The sequence below is a fragment of the Culex pipiens genome, chromosome 3 (assembly GCF_016801865.2).
Source record: "Culex pipiens pallens isolate TS chromosome 3, TS_CPP_V2, whole genome shotgun sequence".
Taxonomy (NCBI): Eukaryota; Metazoa; Arthropoda; class Insecta; order Diptera; family Culicidae; genus Culex; species Culex pipiens.
The window spans coordinates 51123396-51144626 of NC_068939.1; the positions used below are offsets into that span (position 1 = coordinate 51123396).

Genomic DNA, 21231 nt, shown 5'->3' on the forward strand with positions numbered 1-21231 from the left:
TGTCCCTGTTGAGATATTCGTTTCACAGCAGGATAGGGAGAGCTAACGTTGAAATCTAATGCCTTACACACATGGGGAAGTCCAAAATTAATGGCAAATGACCCTGTTTCGGGGGTGATTTGTCCGGATCAAATTTGAACGAGCTACCGCAGTGGGTACTTTCGATATGCGTGTAAGCGATAATTAGGGGCGGAAAGAGGACTAAATGGGATGGTAAACAACGGTTGAGTAACTTAATCTACCGAAAAAATAGGTGAGGTTGAGTTTTTTGGTGGTAGCCCAAGCAACACACTTTGTCAGATAAACGTATTTCCTAACAGGTTGTATAACCAATCCCCCTCGTTACCACAACTTGTTCTACAACTCCTGTGAACTGGAAAAAGCGCACTTTTTTCTGTTGTATAACTTGCCAGAAAAAGATGCAAGTTATCAGAGTAAGTTGTACAAATGTATTTGACAACACTGTGCTATCTAACAAGAGATTCATCGAAAAAAGGGGGCGTGGTTTACGGCTGTGTTGTCAAATCAAAGCGCACACTAGAAAGGAAAGTTAGATAGAAAACAGCTGTCTAACCGTCGACTAACTTACTCGTAAACAAACGTTTCTTATTAGAATTTCAATCAACGACGAAGCTAATAAAAAAGTACGCTTGTTTCTGCAAGATTTATTTAAAATAATTTGAAATTGAAATTTAAAAAAAGAGAAGCAATCATGGCGCGCATGTGTTTAGTGAGAAATTCCCTGCATGGCGAACTTTTAGATTTTCCTTTTTTGGTGAACTTCCTCTTTCCCAAGATTCGATCCGATGACTTCGACGATTTGTTGTTATCTCCACGGCAGGTCCAGGCGCGCTTCCACATCTCTCCACGGGGCTTCATAGTAAACAAGCTGGCCCAAGCGTCAATAAGAAGGCTGCTGTCTGTTTTGATAGCTAAAGAACTTAACTCCAACGAAGGCTGTCATTGGAATTGAAGTTATAAAAGTTTGTTTCAAGTCAGTTTTTATAACTCCACTATATAACTTTGTTATAACAAACCGTTTCAACTGTCATTTCGACTACCGTACCACGGAGTAAAATTGAAAATCGGTATGATTTTGATTTGTTGTTTTCTCTATCATAAACTCTATAAGCTGATAATTTTTGTAGCTTTTACCAGCGATATGTTCACAAATTAATCGGTCAACAATCAAAACTATTGCAATCTTCAATAAATAAACATTATTGAAACTCTAAATTCCTCATGTACAAATTTACACCACCTAACAACACGCAATGTCAAGTTGAATATGTAACTTCAGCATAATCTATTCTCCGATAACATTTGTGTAACAAAGCGAGAAAACCCAAGGTTATTTATCGAATGGTTGGCCACGCCCATTTTTCAGCAGATGCCGTCACATGACAATGTTAGATAAGCAGTGAAACAAACAGTGCGATATTGTTTTTATTCAACAAACTGTTTTCGAGTAAAACATTACAGATAAGGGAACAGCATCTTGGCATATCAGCACTTTGACGTTCAATTACAGCTCATAAAAAGTATTTTCAAGTGAAATAAAGTGATAAATAGCTCAATAGGAAGTGAGCAAGCAAGTTTCTATCAAAAGTGTTCCAAAATAAATTGTTTAAATAGTGAAAATCAGCAAATTGGATCGAGTTAGGAGCAAGTGCTTACCCTCCCAAACATGTGAAAATATTCCCTATGTTGTGTGTTAAAGTTGGAAAAGAGTGAAGTTGACTGTGTTGTAACACTTGTGTGGCACAAATCTCAACAGTTACATAAATCAGTTATACAAATAGTGAAACAAACTGTTATTTAACTAACGCTGACATTTTTTCTCGTATGTTGATCATAAACAGCTGTCTAACTGTTATTCAACAGACGACAAGTTATGAGTGCTACTTGGGAGTGGTGCTCGATGATGTTTTTTTTTTCAAAAATTTCTTGAAACAAGTTAATTATAGCATTCTTTTAAAACACCAGCTCACCTTAATCGTATGGTCGAAAGAAAAAACTTTTTCCAGGAAAGTGGTGCATTGCAGCTTTCCTGAGCTGATAGGAAAGGATTGTTTCACGTGCCGTTGAAGGGGCCGCCGAAATAACTTTTCGCCGGTGAAAAAGAATGCAGCAAATGCCTTGTTGGCGTTGTTACATCAAATTGCATTTGAATTTATATGTTTAATGACGTGCAAAAGTGTTACATCATTAATGATGTAACATTCGGAAATATTTTTTTGTGTGTAGGCATCCGCATAGATTTAAAGAATGATGCCAACCACGCACAAATGACGGAACAGTTCTTCGAATTTTAGTCTATCATAAACAGTTTTTGTTTTTGAAGACAGAGTTTTCCATTATTTCTGGAATGCAAAACTTCCCAAAATAACTTTCCCCATGGTAAAGTATTTCCCAGGAAGCTTACCAAATTTCCATATAAAGTAGTAAACAGCATCCATGCAAAAAAACAACCTCACCTGCATGTGTAAAGCAAAAGCAAAAATTCCAAGCAACATACAGAAAAATAACCAAACGAGAAAACTCAACTTCGTTTCGCAAAAGACATGAATAAAAAATTAGGCAAGCAAACTGCTTTTTTTACCTCACCCACGTGAAACGACGACGTTTGTTGTGATAGTTACGTGTGCACGGATGATTCGCACATAATCATCCTTCTGGATTTTTCCTCTCTCCAGTGCATTTTTATTTAATTTTTGTAACTTTTTTATTTGTCATTTTCCTCCGCACAGGGAGGCGAACACAGACCGTTCCGCTGGGAAGTAATTAAATATGTAGGAGATATTTTCTTTTTTTAATGTAAGGTATGATACGGGCTGAATTAATGAAATTTTTGTTTGTCAACTCGGTGCAGCTTCTCTGAAGGCGTGATAAATTTATTCATTCAAAAGTACTCGGATTGCATGGACTGGATGTGAAACGAAGCGAAAAAGATCAAAGTTTCAAATGAAAAATTCATTCTTCATGGAAAAGACATGACTGTTATCACGAAAAGCTCATTACAGCAAAAAGACAACCCCGGCTCAATTGTTAAGCCTGGATGACAATAAACTTTGAGCAATTGTCAGCTTATAAAAGCTTAAAACTCAACTTTGCTCCTAATTGGCAAAATTCGTCCACTTTGACAACGTCACACTTTGGGCCACTGACGGAAAAGTTGACTCCCAACGGGGAACGATCTCGAACCGTGCTCCATTGAATGTCAAAATCCGTGAAATTAATCTGATTACCAATCATCGCTCGGGCGCGCATCGACAAAGGACGCCCTCATTCGCGGCAGGGAGAGCAAATTAGTGTGTCCAGGATACGGCCATTCAACAATCTGTCCCTTACCTGAAGAGGGTAATCAAATTTGCAGGAGTGCAAATTTTCCCACTTTATGCCATTTTTTTGACTATTTTGTGTCTATCCGGGTGTATATGCTAACAGTTCGGTCAATTTAAGGTTTTTTTACGAAATTTTTGAAGAATTTGTATTTTTACTTTGGCAAATCCCGATGAGATTTTTTAACATTTTGTTTAGGTTTCAACCAAGCTGACCAATACGCATGTTTCATGAATGACTTCTGATTACTGAAAATCTCGCTTGTAAATTAAACCTCAAAAGGACCAGCTCCTAAATGTTTGCATAGATCTCATGAGAGCAAAATCTTAGAATAATGCAGGCATTAAAAACGTCCGAAAAATCAAGGGATCAAAATAAAAAAATTCAACTGAAAACAATCTAAAATACATTTTTCTGCATTGATAATCATATTTAGCATTTTTGGGCGCGTTTAATCATGTTTTGAATTTTTAATAAATTCCGATGTACAACACAGCAAAACTGGCTCGTAATTTAAATTTTCATACTTTTTTCAATTTTTTTGCATACTTTCAAAATAATCTTATTCAGTATATTTATCGGAGTATTTCATTAATTAATTCTCTTAAGCAGCGGTTCTCAACCTTTTTTTGGACAGGTACCCCTTTTAGTATTACTCTACCGGTACCCCTATGTTTTTTTACATTACATTTTTCGTCGAATTTTCTTTATAATTCAAAATTTGACAATATTAATTTAAATAAAATTAAAATTAGTTTCAAGGTTCTGTTACCTTAAACCGCGCTGCCAATGTGGTTTCCAACAAAAATTCAGATTAAAATAAGAGAATGTGTTTAATGTTTTTTTGTTTATAAATGACAATTTATAATTGAATGTTTGTTTTATGTTTTTAGGATATAGCTTTGGTAAAAAATATATAAAAAGATTTTTCATGGAAATTTCACTTTTAATTGCCAATATCACAGCAAGATTTAATATAAATCTCATTGAAAAAGAAATTTAATCGGCTGAAAATGCCAAAGAATCTGTAAGTTTTTAACTCATATTTTATCTAAATTTTCATTACATAGACTTTGTAATTTTTAAAAAGTTTGCGAGCTTATGATCAACATTGTTTGATATACGATGATTTTGAAAAAAAAAACTTTTTGTGAACGTGTCAATTGCCAGCAACAAGTACTTATGATGTTTTGATAGTGTGCATCGTTTTCAAGTTACATAAAACAATTATCACTTATTTTTTGGAAAAAAATATATAAAAATGTTAATAACAAGCCATAGTCTCAACATTTGAATGCAAAAAATGTTTCAAAATGCATTTTACACTGTAGTGTCCCTTGCTTGCTATAATAAGTAGTTCCAGCTGTAAGAATTTAATTGTTAGTAGGTACTGAAAATGTCTTCGTACATTTTTATAGCACATAGAGATCAAGAAATGATCCAGAGTGTTTAATAGTGATAGCGAGTGTTTCTTGTTCAAGTCCGAACATTTCATACACTAGTTCAGTTGTGTTGCAATCATTAGTTTTCAAAAAATGTTAGATTCAACGAAAACAAAAACTTTTTGCGACACCGAACATTTTCAAAAATTCAAAAGATTTTTAAATCAACCAAAACATAGTGAAAATAATTCTATACGCAGGGGAATGCATTCTAAATTAATTTCAGCTGATTGCACTCAAATTTCCATTGAAACGTTGATGTTTTCTGGAAAAATATTGTTTTGCTTTCTGATTTTGAGGGAGGGGGTGACAAAAACTTTTAAAAATGTTTGTACCAGCATAATACATGAATGAATCAGATTAAAAATATGTCATCCTCTGTCTTCACGCACGCTTTTCGGAAAGAGTTATTCTATTATTTTTTAGACCGTCCCTCTCCCTTCAAAGAGGCTTAGACAATAATGGGACATTTTTTTGTTCTGGAATAGAAGTCTAATTAACTGAAATCAATACACTTCGAGTATGCAAATAAGCGGGTATTTACATTGAACCGATTTGATGTTTAAATTGTAGCAAATGTACAATTTTAAAAAGTTAACATGTGGTGTTATCAAATAATATAATTATACTGTATTTAAAAAGCTGTGGATAATGTATTTTATTTTTTATTTTTTAACGAGCGGAAGAGTATTTTAAAAGATCGACTCTTTTTCATGAGCGAGCAAAATTGAACGGCTCATCAAAAAGAGCGGTTTGGTCCACCTCTTATTCTTCAGAAAAATATTACACATCCGACGAAATGTCCTCGACGTAACTTCCAATAATTGTGGAACAAAAATCTTCAAGTTAGGACAGAACATGGCTAATATACCAATTATATGCCAGAGGAATCACGTGTTTACATCGACCTAAGACAAACTTTCCTGATAATCGATTCTCGTCACTTAATTTCCTTCTCATTTACTCACCCCTCTCTTCAGGACATCGAGTACGACGGCTTCCGGCGCTTTCTGGACGCCTTCCTGGACTGCGAAACGCCCGAGGAGCTCTCTAAGCATCTGTTCATATCATTCCTAAAGCCGGCCCTGTACCAGGCCCAGCACAGCCATGGCAAGGCCCTCTGCCAGATGGCCGCGATTAGCAGCAACGCGGCGTGTGCCCCCGTGACGTCACACAACCGAGGTGATTCCCAGAAGTGGATCCAATCCGAAAACCCTTCCTTCCGGAAAACACTCTCAATTAAACGCACATTTTGTTGGATTAATGTTTGTTTTCTTCGTTTTTGCCTCAACCCAGGGTCAATCCCCAACCTGAACAACATCATCGATCTGCCGACGCCACAGCCTTCCCAGGAATCGCAGCGGAACAGCTTCGTGGAAAGGATTCACGGCATCACGGACAAGCTGCAGTCCCTTGGGGGCCATCTGGGCCACGATAGCGGAGGCGGTGGGGATCGGCAGGGCAAAAGTGGTAGGTTTGAGATTTCTTCTTATTTTATTGCTAGCTCTGTGAAGATGTAGGAGCAAGAGTTCTTTACGGATTCTTCGAACTAGTTACCTTGTGAAGCTCGGTAATCAAGCCTTTTTCTTGAACAGCACGGTGGGACGGAACAGCATTACATCTGCTCTATATGCTTATATGACTCCATTTTATGGTCGCAATAATTCTATCCCACTGTGCGTCAACGGTAATACGCAAGGAAAGCCAAGCCACCAAGCATCCTTTCGTAGCTTAATTGAAAAAAACACACCTTCCAGGAACGGTACACCCGATGCTGACGGTGACACCGAGCCCGATGGGAGGCAGCACCTCGATCCTGCCAGCTCCGTTCCGCCGGTCCGCCGACTCCAGCCCCTCGCACAGTCACTCCCACAGCCACTCGCAAATCTCGCGGAACTCGTCGCGCAAGAGCAACAACTCCGTCAACTGCCGGATCGAAGGTAGGAAATCAATCACAGCTCAGCTAGGATTACTTCCCGGAATTGCTTTCCCATGGTTAGAGGGGATGAAAGATTCACTAATGGGTAATTGTATAAGGTAAATGGGAACAATGAATAATTTTCAAAAATTCAAAGCTTGTTTACTTAGAATCTAACTTTTTGGGTTTCACAGAAATTACCTTGATTTGGCGAAACGACTCAATTGCCGACCATATGCCTTGTCAGTACTTAAAAATGTTTCCGCCAAATCGGCAACAGTTGAATCGTGGAAACCTCACAACAACACCTTCGGCAGCATTCCCAGAAGGAAAAGTTGAAAAGCGCTGAATCCATCCTAGTGCTCACAAGTTAAACAGAACGAGTTGTTTGCAAATCGGTCCTGTTAACTTCAAACACACGGTGGTATCCCCAACTCAACAAACATACCCCATCTTCCAAGAAGCATCGGCATCGGCCTCAATTTCAAACAGAGCGAGTTACCTTAGAAACCGCGAGATCAACGGAGCAGCGACGTGTTGTCACGTCTGACAGCTTCTCAAATGTAATACAACGACACGTGTGCGTTCGATACGGGGAATTAGGTTTTCATCGACCAACAACAGCAAAGCTTTGCTTGCCTCAAGTGAACGTGTCCACCGGAATTGACGCGGTTTAGACGAAATCTTTGTTTTAATCGCTCCGATAAGCAGAAAATTAAGTCTATAGTGCTTAACAAATTATTCTGACGGTAGAATAATTACAATACACCTGTAGGTAATCTTTACCTTTCTCAAATTTTGGTGACATTTTTTTTTTCAAAAAAAAACCTTGCTTAATCCTCCATAAGGTGGTTGATGCCTTCCACACATTAATATAGTTTTTTCAAAGGTCCTGATTGCTCCAAAAAGACTTAGTCACTCGCGAGCACAAATCTAGCGCGACGAAAAACTGCTCTGACCGTTTCCTACCGATTGTCACTTCCACACCAATCGCTATCGAGAAATTAAAAGTGAGAGTGTGTGCGTGCAACATGGAGTTAAACTTTTCGAAGTGCCATAGTAATCTTCACAGCAACTTCACAGAAAGTTTAACTCCATGTTGCACACACTCTCACTTTTTATTTCTCGATACTGAACACTCTTTCTTTGCTCTCCCTCTCACTCCAATCGGGTAGTACAGCACCAAGGTATGTAGATTAGTAAGGTAAGGCGGGTTTTCAAGCTGCTAAAATAGTTAGTTAGCCCGAAACCCGGATTTCATATGGAGGATTTCAGAAAAGTGAAAATTTAACAATTTTCCGGGCAAATTTCACAGGATTTTTTTCTGTGGGGTTGTTAAGCATGCCAAACTGAACCGAAATACGCTTTTAAAACAAAAATATTTTTCAAAAAAATAAATTCAACTAAACGCGTTTTTCGGTTCAGTTCAGTTCACAGAAAAAAATCCGGTGAAATTTGCCCGGAAAATGGTCAAATTTTCACTTTTCTAAAATTCTCCATATAAAATCCGGGTTTCGTGCTAACTATTTTGACAGCTGAGAACTCCCGCCTTACCTTATCTAATCTAGATACCTTGGTGCAACACTGTGCAGTTACAGTACAGGCAGTACAGTCCAGAGAGACCGATTTTGTTAAGTCGCTCAAAGCTGACTGAAAATAGTTTGCGATCGGCTTTGCTTTGATCATTTAAGAAATTGCTTAAAATCAATGTTATCAACGATATTTTGCAATTTTGTTGTTTACACAACATCAAAGACACATTTGGCAGCAATTTCCACCATACCAAATTCTAATTGACGGCAATCTGTGGCAGTGCAGGTGAAGTGAGCCCCGCGCTAGTTTTTCATAGGCTCTCTCCTCTCTGAGCATTTTCTTGTGTGAATCGGCTTGACGGATGGAGTAGGAAAGGAAACTCGAGAAGTATTTGTTTCGCTGAGTGAAGCGCATGAGCAAGCCGCTGGCAGCCAGCGTGTCGTGTTCGCTCGCGAATGGTAGCGCGCTCCAGTCGGCAAAGATTCTTTCGGTGATGAATGAGTGATTTGTGATCTTTGAACTGAAAATCAGGACACTTGGTCTTTTTTTTATTTATGATAAATAAAAATGTCCAACCTACAAATTTTGAGTTTCTTTAAAAAAAAAAGTTACTTTTTCACCCTAAGGAAGATCTGACTGCCATATTTAATGGTACACCCAAAGGAAATATATAGCTCAAAATCTGCAACAGTGGATTTGCTACAGAAAATGTTACATTTTATAACAGTTTTTGCAGCAAGCTCATAGCTCAATTTTGCCCGCGTGTAAACATGTCAGCGATCTGCAGTTCTCACCAACACATATAATGCTGGCGCGTCCCCGAGCAACACTCCAGAGAGAACAATATGTTCGCGCTCTGTCCCTCACAATTCATCAAGCGTCCATGGCGCGGTGGTAGCGTGTCGGATCAGCAACCTAGAAGTTGATGGTTCAATCCTCGTTCTGTTAAGATTTTTTTCTGCAATACAATCAATCAGCCGTCGGTAATGTCGATAATTGTCGGTAACGGGCAGAAATGTCATACCCCTATATCGCAAAAAATGCATGAGGACAGATTTCATGCAGATTCTGATATAGGGGGAGAGGGGGTAATATGCACCCCCGGGGCAAAATGCACCCCCTGCTTTTCTCGGTATTTGGAAGAATTTTCTGGGGAAAAATTCACAGAAATTGGAAGCTTAGCATTAATAAACCATGCTGGAAAAATTTGAGCATCGTAGTGTAAAAACAGCTAAAGTTATTTGCAAAACTTTAAAATGTTGTGTTTTCATCTAATTTTCATTGAACTTTCATTATGATTTTTGGACAATATAAAAAGCATTTATTGTTATTGTAAGTATTGAGGTACATAGTTTTTGCCATAATCTTCACTTTTCTGTAGATAGATGAGTCCAAAAACATCAAAAAATGCATTTTTTATTAAATTTTCTGCAAAAAGCGTGGTCGGGGCAAAATGCACGGCGTTGAAGCTCCTTTGTAAAAACAGCGGTGTCATCTAGTGGTGACTAGTGAAAACTGCTTTTACCCGTTGCATTTTGCCTCATGTTGTGGTGCATTTTGCCCCGGTGTTGTAGTGCATTTTGCCCCAATGTTGCAGTGCATATTGCCCCGCATGGATGTTTGAAATGAATCAAAAATGTTTTTAGAAATTCGATATTTTCGAACAATTTTGAGGTTTTTTAAGACTTTTTTCACAAGAATGACGAAGAATAATAGTTGTTTTAGAACATCGAACAAAATTCTTCCACAGTAATGCTGTAATGGTTGAGAAATCACAGTTTTTCCTTAGGGGGTGCATATTACCCCCTCCCCCCCCTACTTTCATGCCGCCATGTCTCACTATCATGCGACCGCCGGTTGGGTGTATGAAATCAAAATCAAATCAAATTGAAAATCAAATTATTTGCTCTACAGCATTGCCTTGGCGTTCTCGATTGCGAGATTCCTACTCAAATCTAGGTTATAGCAAACCTCTTTTTACACCTAAGCTTCCATCCATCCCGGGACTCGAACTGACGACCTTTGGATTGTGAGTCCAACCAGCGACTCCACCGATACAGGACCCAGGGAGATGACTCTTACACCTGGATTTAGTTAACGACCTAACCTCTAGTTTAGACCGGGGCCAACATTTACTTCCCCGTCCGACGGAAGGCGTGGTCAGACAAATCTCGTCTCAAAAAATGCCACCGGGACCTTCTGGGATCGAACCCAGGCCGACTAGGTGAGAGGCAATCACGCTTACCCCTACACCACGGGTCCCGGCCTTTTTTTTAATGGTATGAATAACTGAGATAAATTGGTAGAATACTAAAATTACTATATAAATAAAGGCATTAACTACCAAACGGTGGGTTAAGTAAAATTTTTAGTTTGAACCCCGTCAAACTAAAAGTAAACGAACTGTTACTTTCACACCGATGGTTTCATAACAATGAAAAGAGTCAAACTATCTGGGTTTCTTTGAATTTTAATTAAATATGTTGAAATAGAAAACAAAGTTCTTTCAAACATGTGTGTTACAACATTTTGGAAATTGACATGGACATGCTTCATTGTCCACGCGTATAATGTGTTTACGCAACGAGATGTGTCGATGACAACCTGACAGGTCTACCACGACAGGCCACACAGGTCTGGTACCCCCCAGGTGAGGGGTCAGGTTTACGAGACTCGTAACATGTGAATTTATTACATCAAGCGCGTGACAAGATCTGGCTCCGAGAAAAACGACCCAATCCGGCTGACTGGCTGCTGTGTGACGAGGGCGTCGACATGTCACCCACGAGTAACACATATTGTATTGCCACTTCTCAACTTGTTGACGACTCCACGGGGCGACAGAAATTGATCTCCTAACGGCGCGTCATGTAACCCATTGTATCTCCCTTCTTCCTCTATTCCAAACAGATATTCGATTACTTCCTCGAAAGCAGTCCTATCTGGATCCACTGCTGTTCAAGGTGCCACTGAAGGATGTCGTCTGCTATCTGTCCCTCTTGGAAGCCGGTCGCCCCGAGGATAAGCTGGAATGTAAGTTGAACTTTTTATTGACGTTTTAGCGTGCAAAGTGACATTTCCGACGTGGTGCCATAATGGCGCCTGCCATAAAATGATGCTGTCAAACGCACGGGAACAATTTCTGCACGGATTCACCCTGATTGGACATGGTTTTCTCTCTGTCTCTCCGTAGTCATGTTCCGGCTGTACGACACCGACGGAAACGGCGTCCTGGACACCACCGAAACCGACGCCATCGTAAATCAAATGATGTCCGTCGCGGAATATCTCGGCTGGGACGTGTCCGAGCTGAGGCCGGTAAGTCGGATTAAACGCACTTTCCGCTTCAGTGTGTGTGTTCAGTGGCGGTTGACCTGCTGTTGTCTGTCCTGCTGTCCCATCGTTTCAGATCCTCCAAGATATGATGACGGAAATCGACTACGACGGGGACGGGTGCGTCTCGCTAGAAGAGTGGCAACGGGGCGGAATGACCACCATCCCACTGCTGGTGCTGCTGGGTAGGTGGACCAATGAGTTGCGCTTTCAGGTTTAACCTTCGGGAAGTCGCGCTAGTGTACTTTGTGCACCAGATTTGGGAAACTTCGAAAAACAATAGTTTTTCATGAAACAATCAAGCTGTAGCCTTGATATATGCTCAAGTTAAACATTTTTACTGACGAAAACAAGTTTACCTAAGAGATTGTTGAGTAAAAACTATTTTTAATATATTTTTTAAAATAGTGTTTTTGGGTTGGTGCACAAAGTACACCAGCGCGACTGCTCGTGTAAGTATTTTTTTGGTGAAATGAATACCGGAAATTACACATTGTTTTTATAAGTCTCAATCAGGATCAATTGACCCCAAAACTGTTTCATTGTATTCAGGAGGGCCTCTAATTCCGACTCGATGAAAATATGGGTTCTGAGAACGGTCCGGTGGCCCTTGGGGATGTTCCGAAGAGGGGACATTTTCAGAAATCTGGTCCATAAGGCATGATGGGTGTCAAACTTCATAATTTTCAACGGCAAACCTCAATATGAACATTTTTAGTGCTATAGGTGATCTGGCCACAATATGGACTAACCCGGTGGCCCCGGGAATGTTCCGAAGGGAGGACATTTCCGGAAATCCGGTCCACAAGGCATGATGGGTGTCAAACTTCATTATTTTCAATGGCAATCCTCTATATGGACATTTTTGTGCCATAGATGATCTGGCCACAATACGGACTACCCCGGTGGCCCCGGGGATGTTCCGAAGAAGGGACATTTCCAAAATTCCGGTCCGCAGGGCATGATGGATGTCAAACTTCATAATTTTCAACGGCAAACCTCAGTTTGAACATTTAAAGTGTCAGAGATGATCTGGCCACCATCCGGATTAACCCGGTGGCCCTGGGGATGTTCCGAAGAGGGGACATTTCCGGAATTCCGGTCCACAAGGCATGATGGGTGTCAAACTTCATAATTTTCAACGGCAAACCTCAATATGAACATTTTTAGTGCCATAGGTGATCTGGCCACAATACGGACTAACCCGGTGGCCCCGGGAATGTTCCGATGGGGGGACATTTCCGGAAATCCGGTCCACAAGGCATGATGGGACTCAAAATTCATTATTTTCAATGGCAAACCTCAATAGGAACATTTTTAGTGATTTGACCACAATACGGATTAACCCGGTGGCTCTGGGGATGTACCGATGAGGGGACATTTTCGAAATTCCGGTCCGCAAGGCATGATGGGTGTCAAACTTCATAATTTTCAACGGCAAACCTCAATATGAACATGTTTAGTGCCATAGGTGATCTGGCCACAATACGGACTGACCCGGTGGCTCTGGAGATTTTCCGAAGATTGGACATTTCGGGAAATTCGGTCCACATGGCATGATGGGACTCAAAATTCATCATTTTCAAAGGCAATCCATCATATGGACATTTTTAGTGCCATAGGTGATCTGGCCAGAATTCGGACTCCCCGGTATGTACATTTAAAGTGTCAGAGATGATCTTGCCACCATCCGGATTAACCCGGTGACCCTGGTTATGTTCCGAAGTGGGTAAATTTCTGGAAATTCAGTCCAATATTCATAATTTTTAAAGCCTATCATCTTTATGGCCCTTTTTAGTGCTATAGATGATCTGGCCATAATACGGACTGCCCCGAAGATGTTCCGACTCATACGGCCTTTCGTCCCATCAAAACGCGTGTAATGATAGGCCGTAAGTTCAATGTCGTACCGCCCTTTCAAATGTTGATCCAGAAATGAAATATAAAGTGCAATCATCAAAAAACAAGTAATCATACATTTTCTTGAATTGTTTATTTATTAAGTGTATTTTTTGCTCCCCTTTTCCAATGGATACAGGTTTGATGAATGAAACACCAAAAATACATAATTACAGTATTTTTGTAAAATTCCCAAACATTGAAATCTAGTTTTGACCAAGTGAACATCGTGATCAGTATGCAGCAAAAAAAAGTTGAATTTTGGAAACATGAAAATTTGGTAGGTTGAAGAACCGGCTCCGTGGCTTAATGGTTACGGCTTCTGCCTCACAAGCAGAAGGTTCAGGGATCAAATCCCGGTCGGTACCTTTGAAATTTGGAATCAGAAATTTGAACTTTGAATATGAACAAAAACGAAAATGAATCAGGTGGGATTCGAACTCACACCTTTGGATTGGTGGTCTGGGACACTAGGCAGTCGGCCATCAGAAGGTTTACACTCTAGCAGTGAACTGATCCGTAGTGTTGAAACATGTTATCTTCTCATATTAAATACGCGCTGATCTCTGATTTGCCTGAGGGGATTGGAAGTCTAAATATAGATCGAGTTTCCTTCAGATGCTTGCTTCTATGTTTAGGCGGGGCCAAACAATGCCCAGCGACCTCGGAATTGGACCGCAAGGAGCTCTGTCATTCTGAAATGGGTCGTTGGAAGCAGCGCGAGGGCTATCACCACCTAATACCCGGGACTGAGATAAGTTGTATCACACAGAAAAAAAAATGATGGTAATATTCATCAGGAAATGGTGACAGATATTGTGGCCAAAAAAATGATAAATTTTACCTTAAAAAATGATTAATTTTCATCAGAAAATGATGAATTTTCATCAGAAAATGATGAAATTTACCTCAAATAATGATGAAATTTACCTAAAAAAATGATTAAATTTACCGCAAAAATGATGAATTTTACGAAAGAATGTGTATTATTGCATTAAAAAATGTGTAATTTGTTGCTGAGAAAGTGGAAGGATAGGTATTGAACTGTCATCCATTTCAGAGAACGTAAATAAAACATTTGATACAAACGAATATTTTTTTCATGACTTTCAGGGTACTTTGTGAGTGGCAATCAGTTAGCGGCCAACTGCTTGATCGCTCTAAGGACCCGGGTTGGTTTTTTAGCAAATATTACTTTAAAGTTAGACGGAACGCCAGTTCTTGGACAACTTTTGTTCAACTTAAATAAATGTCTGAACTCGACAGGTTGCTCGCTATCGTCCTATTTAGCGTCTGCAACAGACAGAACATGTTTAAGTTACGGTGTTTTCTTTAAAGGTGCTTCCAAAAATGCTAGTCGTGGTATCAATATGGCGCTGCTTTCCCGTTTTACCTTAAGTTATATCGTTGGAATTCAATAATTCTAGAATTTTTTTTTGAAAAGTTCGTATAAACAAAATTTTCAATTTTTGCTTTTTGGGTGTTTTTAGAACCAAAAAAAAAATTGGTTTCTAGGACATTTTCAAAAAAAAAACTCCAGAATTATTCAATCAATTATTTGTTTTTAAACATTGCACAAGAATGAAAAAAATTTCAGCAGAGCTGCTAAGTCAGAGCCTTTGAAGGCGGAATCAAACCTTTTTCACGATCTGCAGTCGACACATTTGGAGAAGCAGAATTTGGAAAATTATTTAAGCCAGAGTAAATTATTTTTGCATAAATTGTACGACTTAGGATTGAGCCATTTCTTTTATAATATACAAAAAGTAAAAGCACTGATATAACTGGATATTAAATTATATGTTTGCTTAAAGCCAACTTCGCTTTAAAATTGTATGCATTCCAACGGAATTGTTTTAACAGTTAAAGCAGAGAGAAGGGAACAAGGGACAAAAATTTGTACGTTTGTAGGAAGTTTGATAGAAAATTCTGACAAATTTTGAACCGAATGCATGATACGTGCATTTTAGATTCGTCTGGACCGAAATATTAGCGTTTGAAATCTGAAGCACTGTTTTCTGCGAAATGGTACCCCAGCACCTTCGAGTAAGACGTTATGCATCGTCAGTAAAATATTGAGTCCAAAAAGGAGGATAATTCAATGAAATAATGAAAACAAGATACCATGCAATTTACACAGCAAAAAAAGCATTAATCTGACTGCGTGTAAAAAGCCTGGTTGTAAAATATATTTTGCATTGTTTTATGAAATTTTATGTAATATTACACCCTGACATATGTAGCCCATCAGTACGGGAAATCTACTTTACCGATATGTCAAGCTAATAGATTCGTTTATCCTTTTAATTCTTCATCTGTCTGATTGCGATCGGGCTAAGGCGCCAGTCCATACTGTTAATGTTGGATTTGAATCCCATCGGTGGCACCTTTTTTGTGTTTCCAAAAATTGTACATGCAAAGTGTAATGTTAAATTACTTTTTTCACAATGGTGATGCCCAGTTAACTCAATCCGAATTCTGAAAAGGAATCTATTTAGAATCGTATACAAATTCCGTTTCAAACGCAACAACCGGTTTCGTGTTCGAACCGGTTGTTGCGTTTGAAACGGAATTTGTGTACGATTCTAATTAGATTCCGTTTCAGAATTCGGATTGATTTGAGTGGGTGTGCATGCGATTTTACCATCGGATTTTTTGCTGTGTACTTACCAAAAAAAAAATGCTGCAAGACGAAGTTTAACCAGTTGAAATCCTTGAGATGAGTAATTCTCGCTGAAAGTGGACCACTATTTACACAAGGTGCTCAAAAATCAAATGCAATGTACTTTTCCAATAGCCCCCACCAAGTTATGAAAGAAACCATGTTTGGTTGGTTGAATTTGTCCTCATCTCGGCGCCACGAAGCTAAAACATTTTTTTTAATTGGTAATTTTTTGACTTAGGCGCGCCTACAAAATTGCTAATAACTTTGCAAAACTTCAACGAACCCTTGATGTTTAGGGGTGTTTTGGAAAGGAAATGAGCAGAGCTTTCGAATGAACTTGTCAGAAAAATGCCGTTCCATACATTTTTTAGCCACAAAACACCAATGTATTTTTAAAAGTCATTTTTGAAGGCCGGCGCCCCGCTTTATCGAAAAACTGACAAATCCATTCGAAAGCTGAGAAGATTTCACATAAAGGACCAATAAATCTAAGGTGTATGTTCCTCCTATCTTTTTTAATCTAATTTTGATTCTGCGAGCACAGCGCTCCGTTCGCATTTCGGGCACCCAAAATGTTGCAATTTGCTTGCCCCATTTTAAGGTTTTGTCAAAAAATATAGGTGCTCACTTTTTAAATGATAGTTTATTGTCCAAGGATCAAAATGCACTTTCGATAATTGAGCAATATTTATGTTTTTGGGTTCTTCCAGGCAATTTAATGTCGAAAAATTGTTTTTTTTTACTTTTTTTTTGAAATTGCTCACTTACAATTGGGTGGACTTTTTTTCAGTAGAACTAATGAAGAAAATGTAGGAAATTTCACTACGAACATTTTTCTCTAAAAGAAAACGTAATTTCGATACTCTAGTGCCAAGATATTTTAGTTTTAGTGAGAAAAACCCGATTTAATCCCACCTGGGGTGAGATAGAGCCTTTCTTACAAAAGGAAGATAACGGCAGTTGCATTTTTTTCAAAGAAATAGCAAAATAAAGAATGGTCCATTAATTAATCAATTCAAAACTCAACATGATTTTTTTCATAAAACTGAAAAGCGCTGGTTTTTGCCTCATTTGCCATGGCCGGGTATAAGCTGTGCTCTCACACAAGCATTTTCAATTTTTTAAATCAGAACAAATTATTTGTGAGGCAGAGAATTAGCTCACAATTTGCGAAGTTCCTAATGTTTTATGCCTATCGCCAAATTGTTCGTATTCTCTGAGTGTTTTTTGCACTTTTCAAAATATCAAGATTTAACGAGAAAACAAAATAATTCCGTCTTGCTCCAGAGCGTTTAAGTGGTTACAAAATAACTGTCAGAAAGTGTTTCCACACCCGAGAAGTTGCCGTGTTGTAAATGATGTAACGGTAAAGCCGCATAAATGTTTTTGAAAGCTATGAAACGCCTACTGAAATTCACTAAACTGACATTTAGGCGTTAGGCAAACCTGTGAGCTTTTAATAAGCAAGCCAGAAAATGATGTAGTATGCATTTAGGAGTTTTTGGGATTGGGAAGCATACTGCGACTGAGCGCTCGGTGAGACTTCACTACGACAAAAGCAAACGTACCGAATGAACCACCTTGACTCATACGCTGGGTTCATTGCCGTCGAGCCGATACGATGAACCAAAATACAGAATGAGCAAAACAAAAAAGAAAGGCAAAAGAATGAGCATGGGGCTTCAGAACGGATAGCTGCTTGCGTCTAGTTTGCGTTCACTGAAGCTTAGCATAGATAATCATGATAGGCGATGTGTGATGAACGAGCAATCGATAAAGCAACTTGCACTAAAAGGGGGTAATCTAGTATCACAACTCTATACGCGCCAGCATCACGCGCCAGCATTGCTCGCGTCTGCGTGTGAAGCTCAACTTGACAACGTCCATGATTTTTTGCAGATTTTTCGAATGAATATTTCTCGAGAAATGATTTGGGAACGAAGCTTGATTTGGCGTCGAAGCCAAAAGCAAACCCTATACCTTTTTTAGTAAGAAAGGCAAAAAAAGTGCCAATTTTACAGATTTCTCGGAATCAACAAGCACGGCCTATTATTTACATGCGGCATGTGTTTTGGAGGCCAGAGTATGGTTTCTTATAGTTATTTTGGTCGCTGAATTCGGATCTGGAATCAAATTTCAGATTAACAGTTAAATTTGGAGCCACGCCCAAAAGTTATTTGCGGTAATATGCTGTAATTTTAATCGCTAGTGAATTCGGTCATATTTCATCTTTCGCTCACCTTTAATTGATATTTTACTCACGGATTTTTTTATGGAGATTGTTTTTTTCAACTTCTGATTGTTTTAAGAGGCCTCGTGGCGCGGTGGTTAGCGGCTTCGGCTGCCGATCCCTAAGTGGCTATGGGGAATACACGCAAATAATATTTGAGCGTGGCTAAAATATCACGGTTCACTGTTAATCTGAAATTTGATTCCAGATCCGAATTCAGCAACCAAAATAATTATAAGAAACCGTACTCTGGCCTCCAAAACACATGCCGCATGTAAATAATAGACCGTGCTTGTTGATTCCGAGAAATTTGTAAAATTGGCACTTTTTTTTCTCACTAAAACTAAAATATCTTGGCACTAGAGTATCGAAATTACGTTTTCTTTTAGAGAAAAATGTTCGTAGTGAAATTTCCTACATTTTCTTCATTAGTTTTACTGAAAAAAAGGCCACCCAATTGTAAGTGAGCAATTTCCAAAAAAAAAGTAAAAAAAAACAATTTTTCGACATTAAATTGCCTGGAAGAACCCAAAAACATAAATATTGGTCAATTATCGAAAGTGCATTTTGATCCTTGGACAATAAACTATCATTTAAAAAGTGAGCACCTATATTTTTTGACAAAACCTTAAAATGGGGCAAGCAAATTGCAACATTTTGGGTGCCCGAAATGCGAACGGAGCGCTGTGCTCGCAGAATCAAAATTAGATTAAAAAAGATAGGAGGAACATACACCTTAGATTTATTGGTCCTTTATGTGAAATCTTCTCAGCTTTCGAATGGATTTGTCAGTTTTTCGATAAAGCGGGGCGCCGGCCTTCAAAAATGACTTTTAAAAATACATTGGTGTTTTGTGGCTAAAAAATGTATGGAACGGCATTTTTCTGACAAGTTCATTCGAAAGCTCTGCTCATTTCCTTTCCAAAACACCCCTAAACATCAAGGGTTCGTTGAAGTTTTGCAAAGTTATTAGCAATTTTGTAGGCGCGCCTAAGTCAAAAAATTACCAATTAAAAAAAATGTTTTAGCTTCGTGGCGCCGAGATGAGGACAAATTCAACCAACCAAACATGGTTTCTTTCATAACTTGGTGGGGGCTATTGGAAAAGTACATTGCATTTGATTTTTGAGCACCTTGTGTAAATAGTGGTCCACTTTCAGCGAGAATTACTCAGATATTATCCCACATGAAATATCCACCTGCAAAAAACGATTTTTTTACAAAGTGTCATAATCTTAAAAAAACAAAACTTATCTAAAAGTGGAAATAGACGTCGACTAATGGTGATTAGATCCGAAAAACAAATTTTGCACAGTTATGGCGGCTGCTTTTTCCACGTTGGCTTTGGCATTTTCTAAGAGTCGTTTGTTCTGAGAAGCTGTAAAGATGAGTTGATAATTATGTTTAATGATATTTAAAATTGTAATTTGGACTCTTAACTGATGTGGTGTCAATCCAGAATCCGAAAAGAGATGCGTTTTACGCTAGAGGGGCCATCAAAGAATGCTTCTCACCAAGCCAATTTGATAACACTCAGAGAAATAATTAAAAACAATATTTTAGGAATTTTTCAGTCCTGTTTTTACTTACAAAATGAACATGAGGTAATTTACTTCAAATTGAACGTTTGTTGAAAAATTCAATTTTTCATTATATTTTGGATGAATAAGTACGATAAACAAGTCATCCCGACTTACCAACTATCCTGAAATAAATGGATTCATTCATCAGATTCATCGTGAACTGTTCAAACCCCAAAACTCGACAGGCAACTTCCTCCAAACTTAACCAAAAATGCACCACCTTTTGAGGATTCTTGGATGCGCAAGTGGCCAAAACACCCGGCACCTTCCTCCAAATCGATCCGGAAGAAGCATCAACACAAACTCACCAAAACAAACGACGACGGCGGCACGGAATCTGCGACGTTTCCTGGACGTAAACACCCGGACACACTTGCACCTTCCTCAAAACCGATCCGGAAGAAGCACCAACACAAACTCACCAAAACAAACGACGACGGCGGCACGGAATCTGCGACGGTTCCTGGACGTAAACACCCGGACGCACTGGCAACTTCTCCCAAACCGAACCGGAAGAAGCACCAACACAAACTCATCAAAACAAACGACGACGGCGGCACGGAATCTGCGACGATTCCTTGAGGTAAACACCCGGACACACTGGCAACTTCCTCAAAACCGATCCGGAAGAAGCACCAACACAAACTCACCAAAACAAACGACGACGGCGGCACGGAATCTGCGACGATTCCTTGACGTAAACACCCGGACACACTTGCACCTTCCTCAAAACCGATCCGGAAGAAGCACCAACACAAACTCACCAAAACACACAACAACGACGGCACAGAATCTGCTACGATTGTTTGACGCACGAGCGACCAAAACTCCCGGACACGCGACGATTGAATCACGATCCGACAGGCTTCTGCCAACCACTTTTCAAAACGTTGCGTTTGACAGTTGTCAAAGTCCCTGGGTCAAAAGATGATTGAATATTGTACCTAAATTTGATGAATATTACTCAAGTATACGAGTAGCAAAAATAATGTTGAATATTCATCAAAAATTAGGTAATATTACACATTTTTTGTGTAAAACCTGTTTGACAAAAAAAAATTTCGTTTTTCAACAATTATAGAGGTAAAATTCATCATTCTTTTTTTCAACATTCTGTTTTCAACCTTCCATTTTTACATTATTTTTTGCTGTGCAGAATTCGGCATATACAAAGTCTGATACAAATTATACTTTCCCATAATATCGCTACCGGTTAGCGGGTATTGGATTGGACACACACACACACACACACACACACACACACACACACACACACACACACACAC

At 39.0% G+C, this 21231-nt stretch overlaps 1 protein-coding gene across 5 annotated transcripts in view; it reads left to right on the top strand.

The window, feature by feature from the left end:
* Nucleotides 1–21231, top strand: part of LOC120418475 (diacylglycerol kinase 1) — a 196057-nt gene that overhangs the window by 112560 nt on the left and 62266 nt on the right. For all 5 annotated transcript variants that reach the window (XM_039580909.2, XM_039580908.2, XM_039580912.2 and 2 more), the window contains exons 6-11: nt 5765–5966; nt 6081–6254; nt 6542–6724; nt 11146–11268; nt 11429–11553; nt 11645–11753. In XM_039580909.2, the coding sequence (XP_039436843.1) occupies nt 5765–5966; nt 6081–6254; nt 6542–6724; nt 11146–11268; nt 11429–11553; nt 11645–11753 (916 nt within the window). The remainder of the gene's footprint in view (nt 1–5764; nt 5967–6080; nt 6255–6541; nt 6725–11145; nt 11269–11428; nt 11554–11644; nt 11754–21231) is intronic.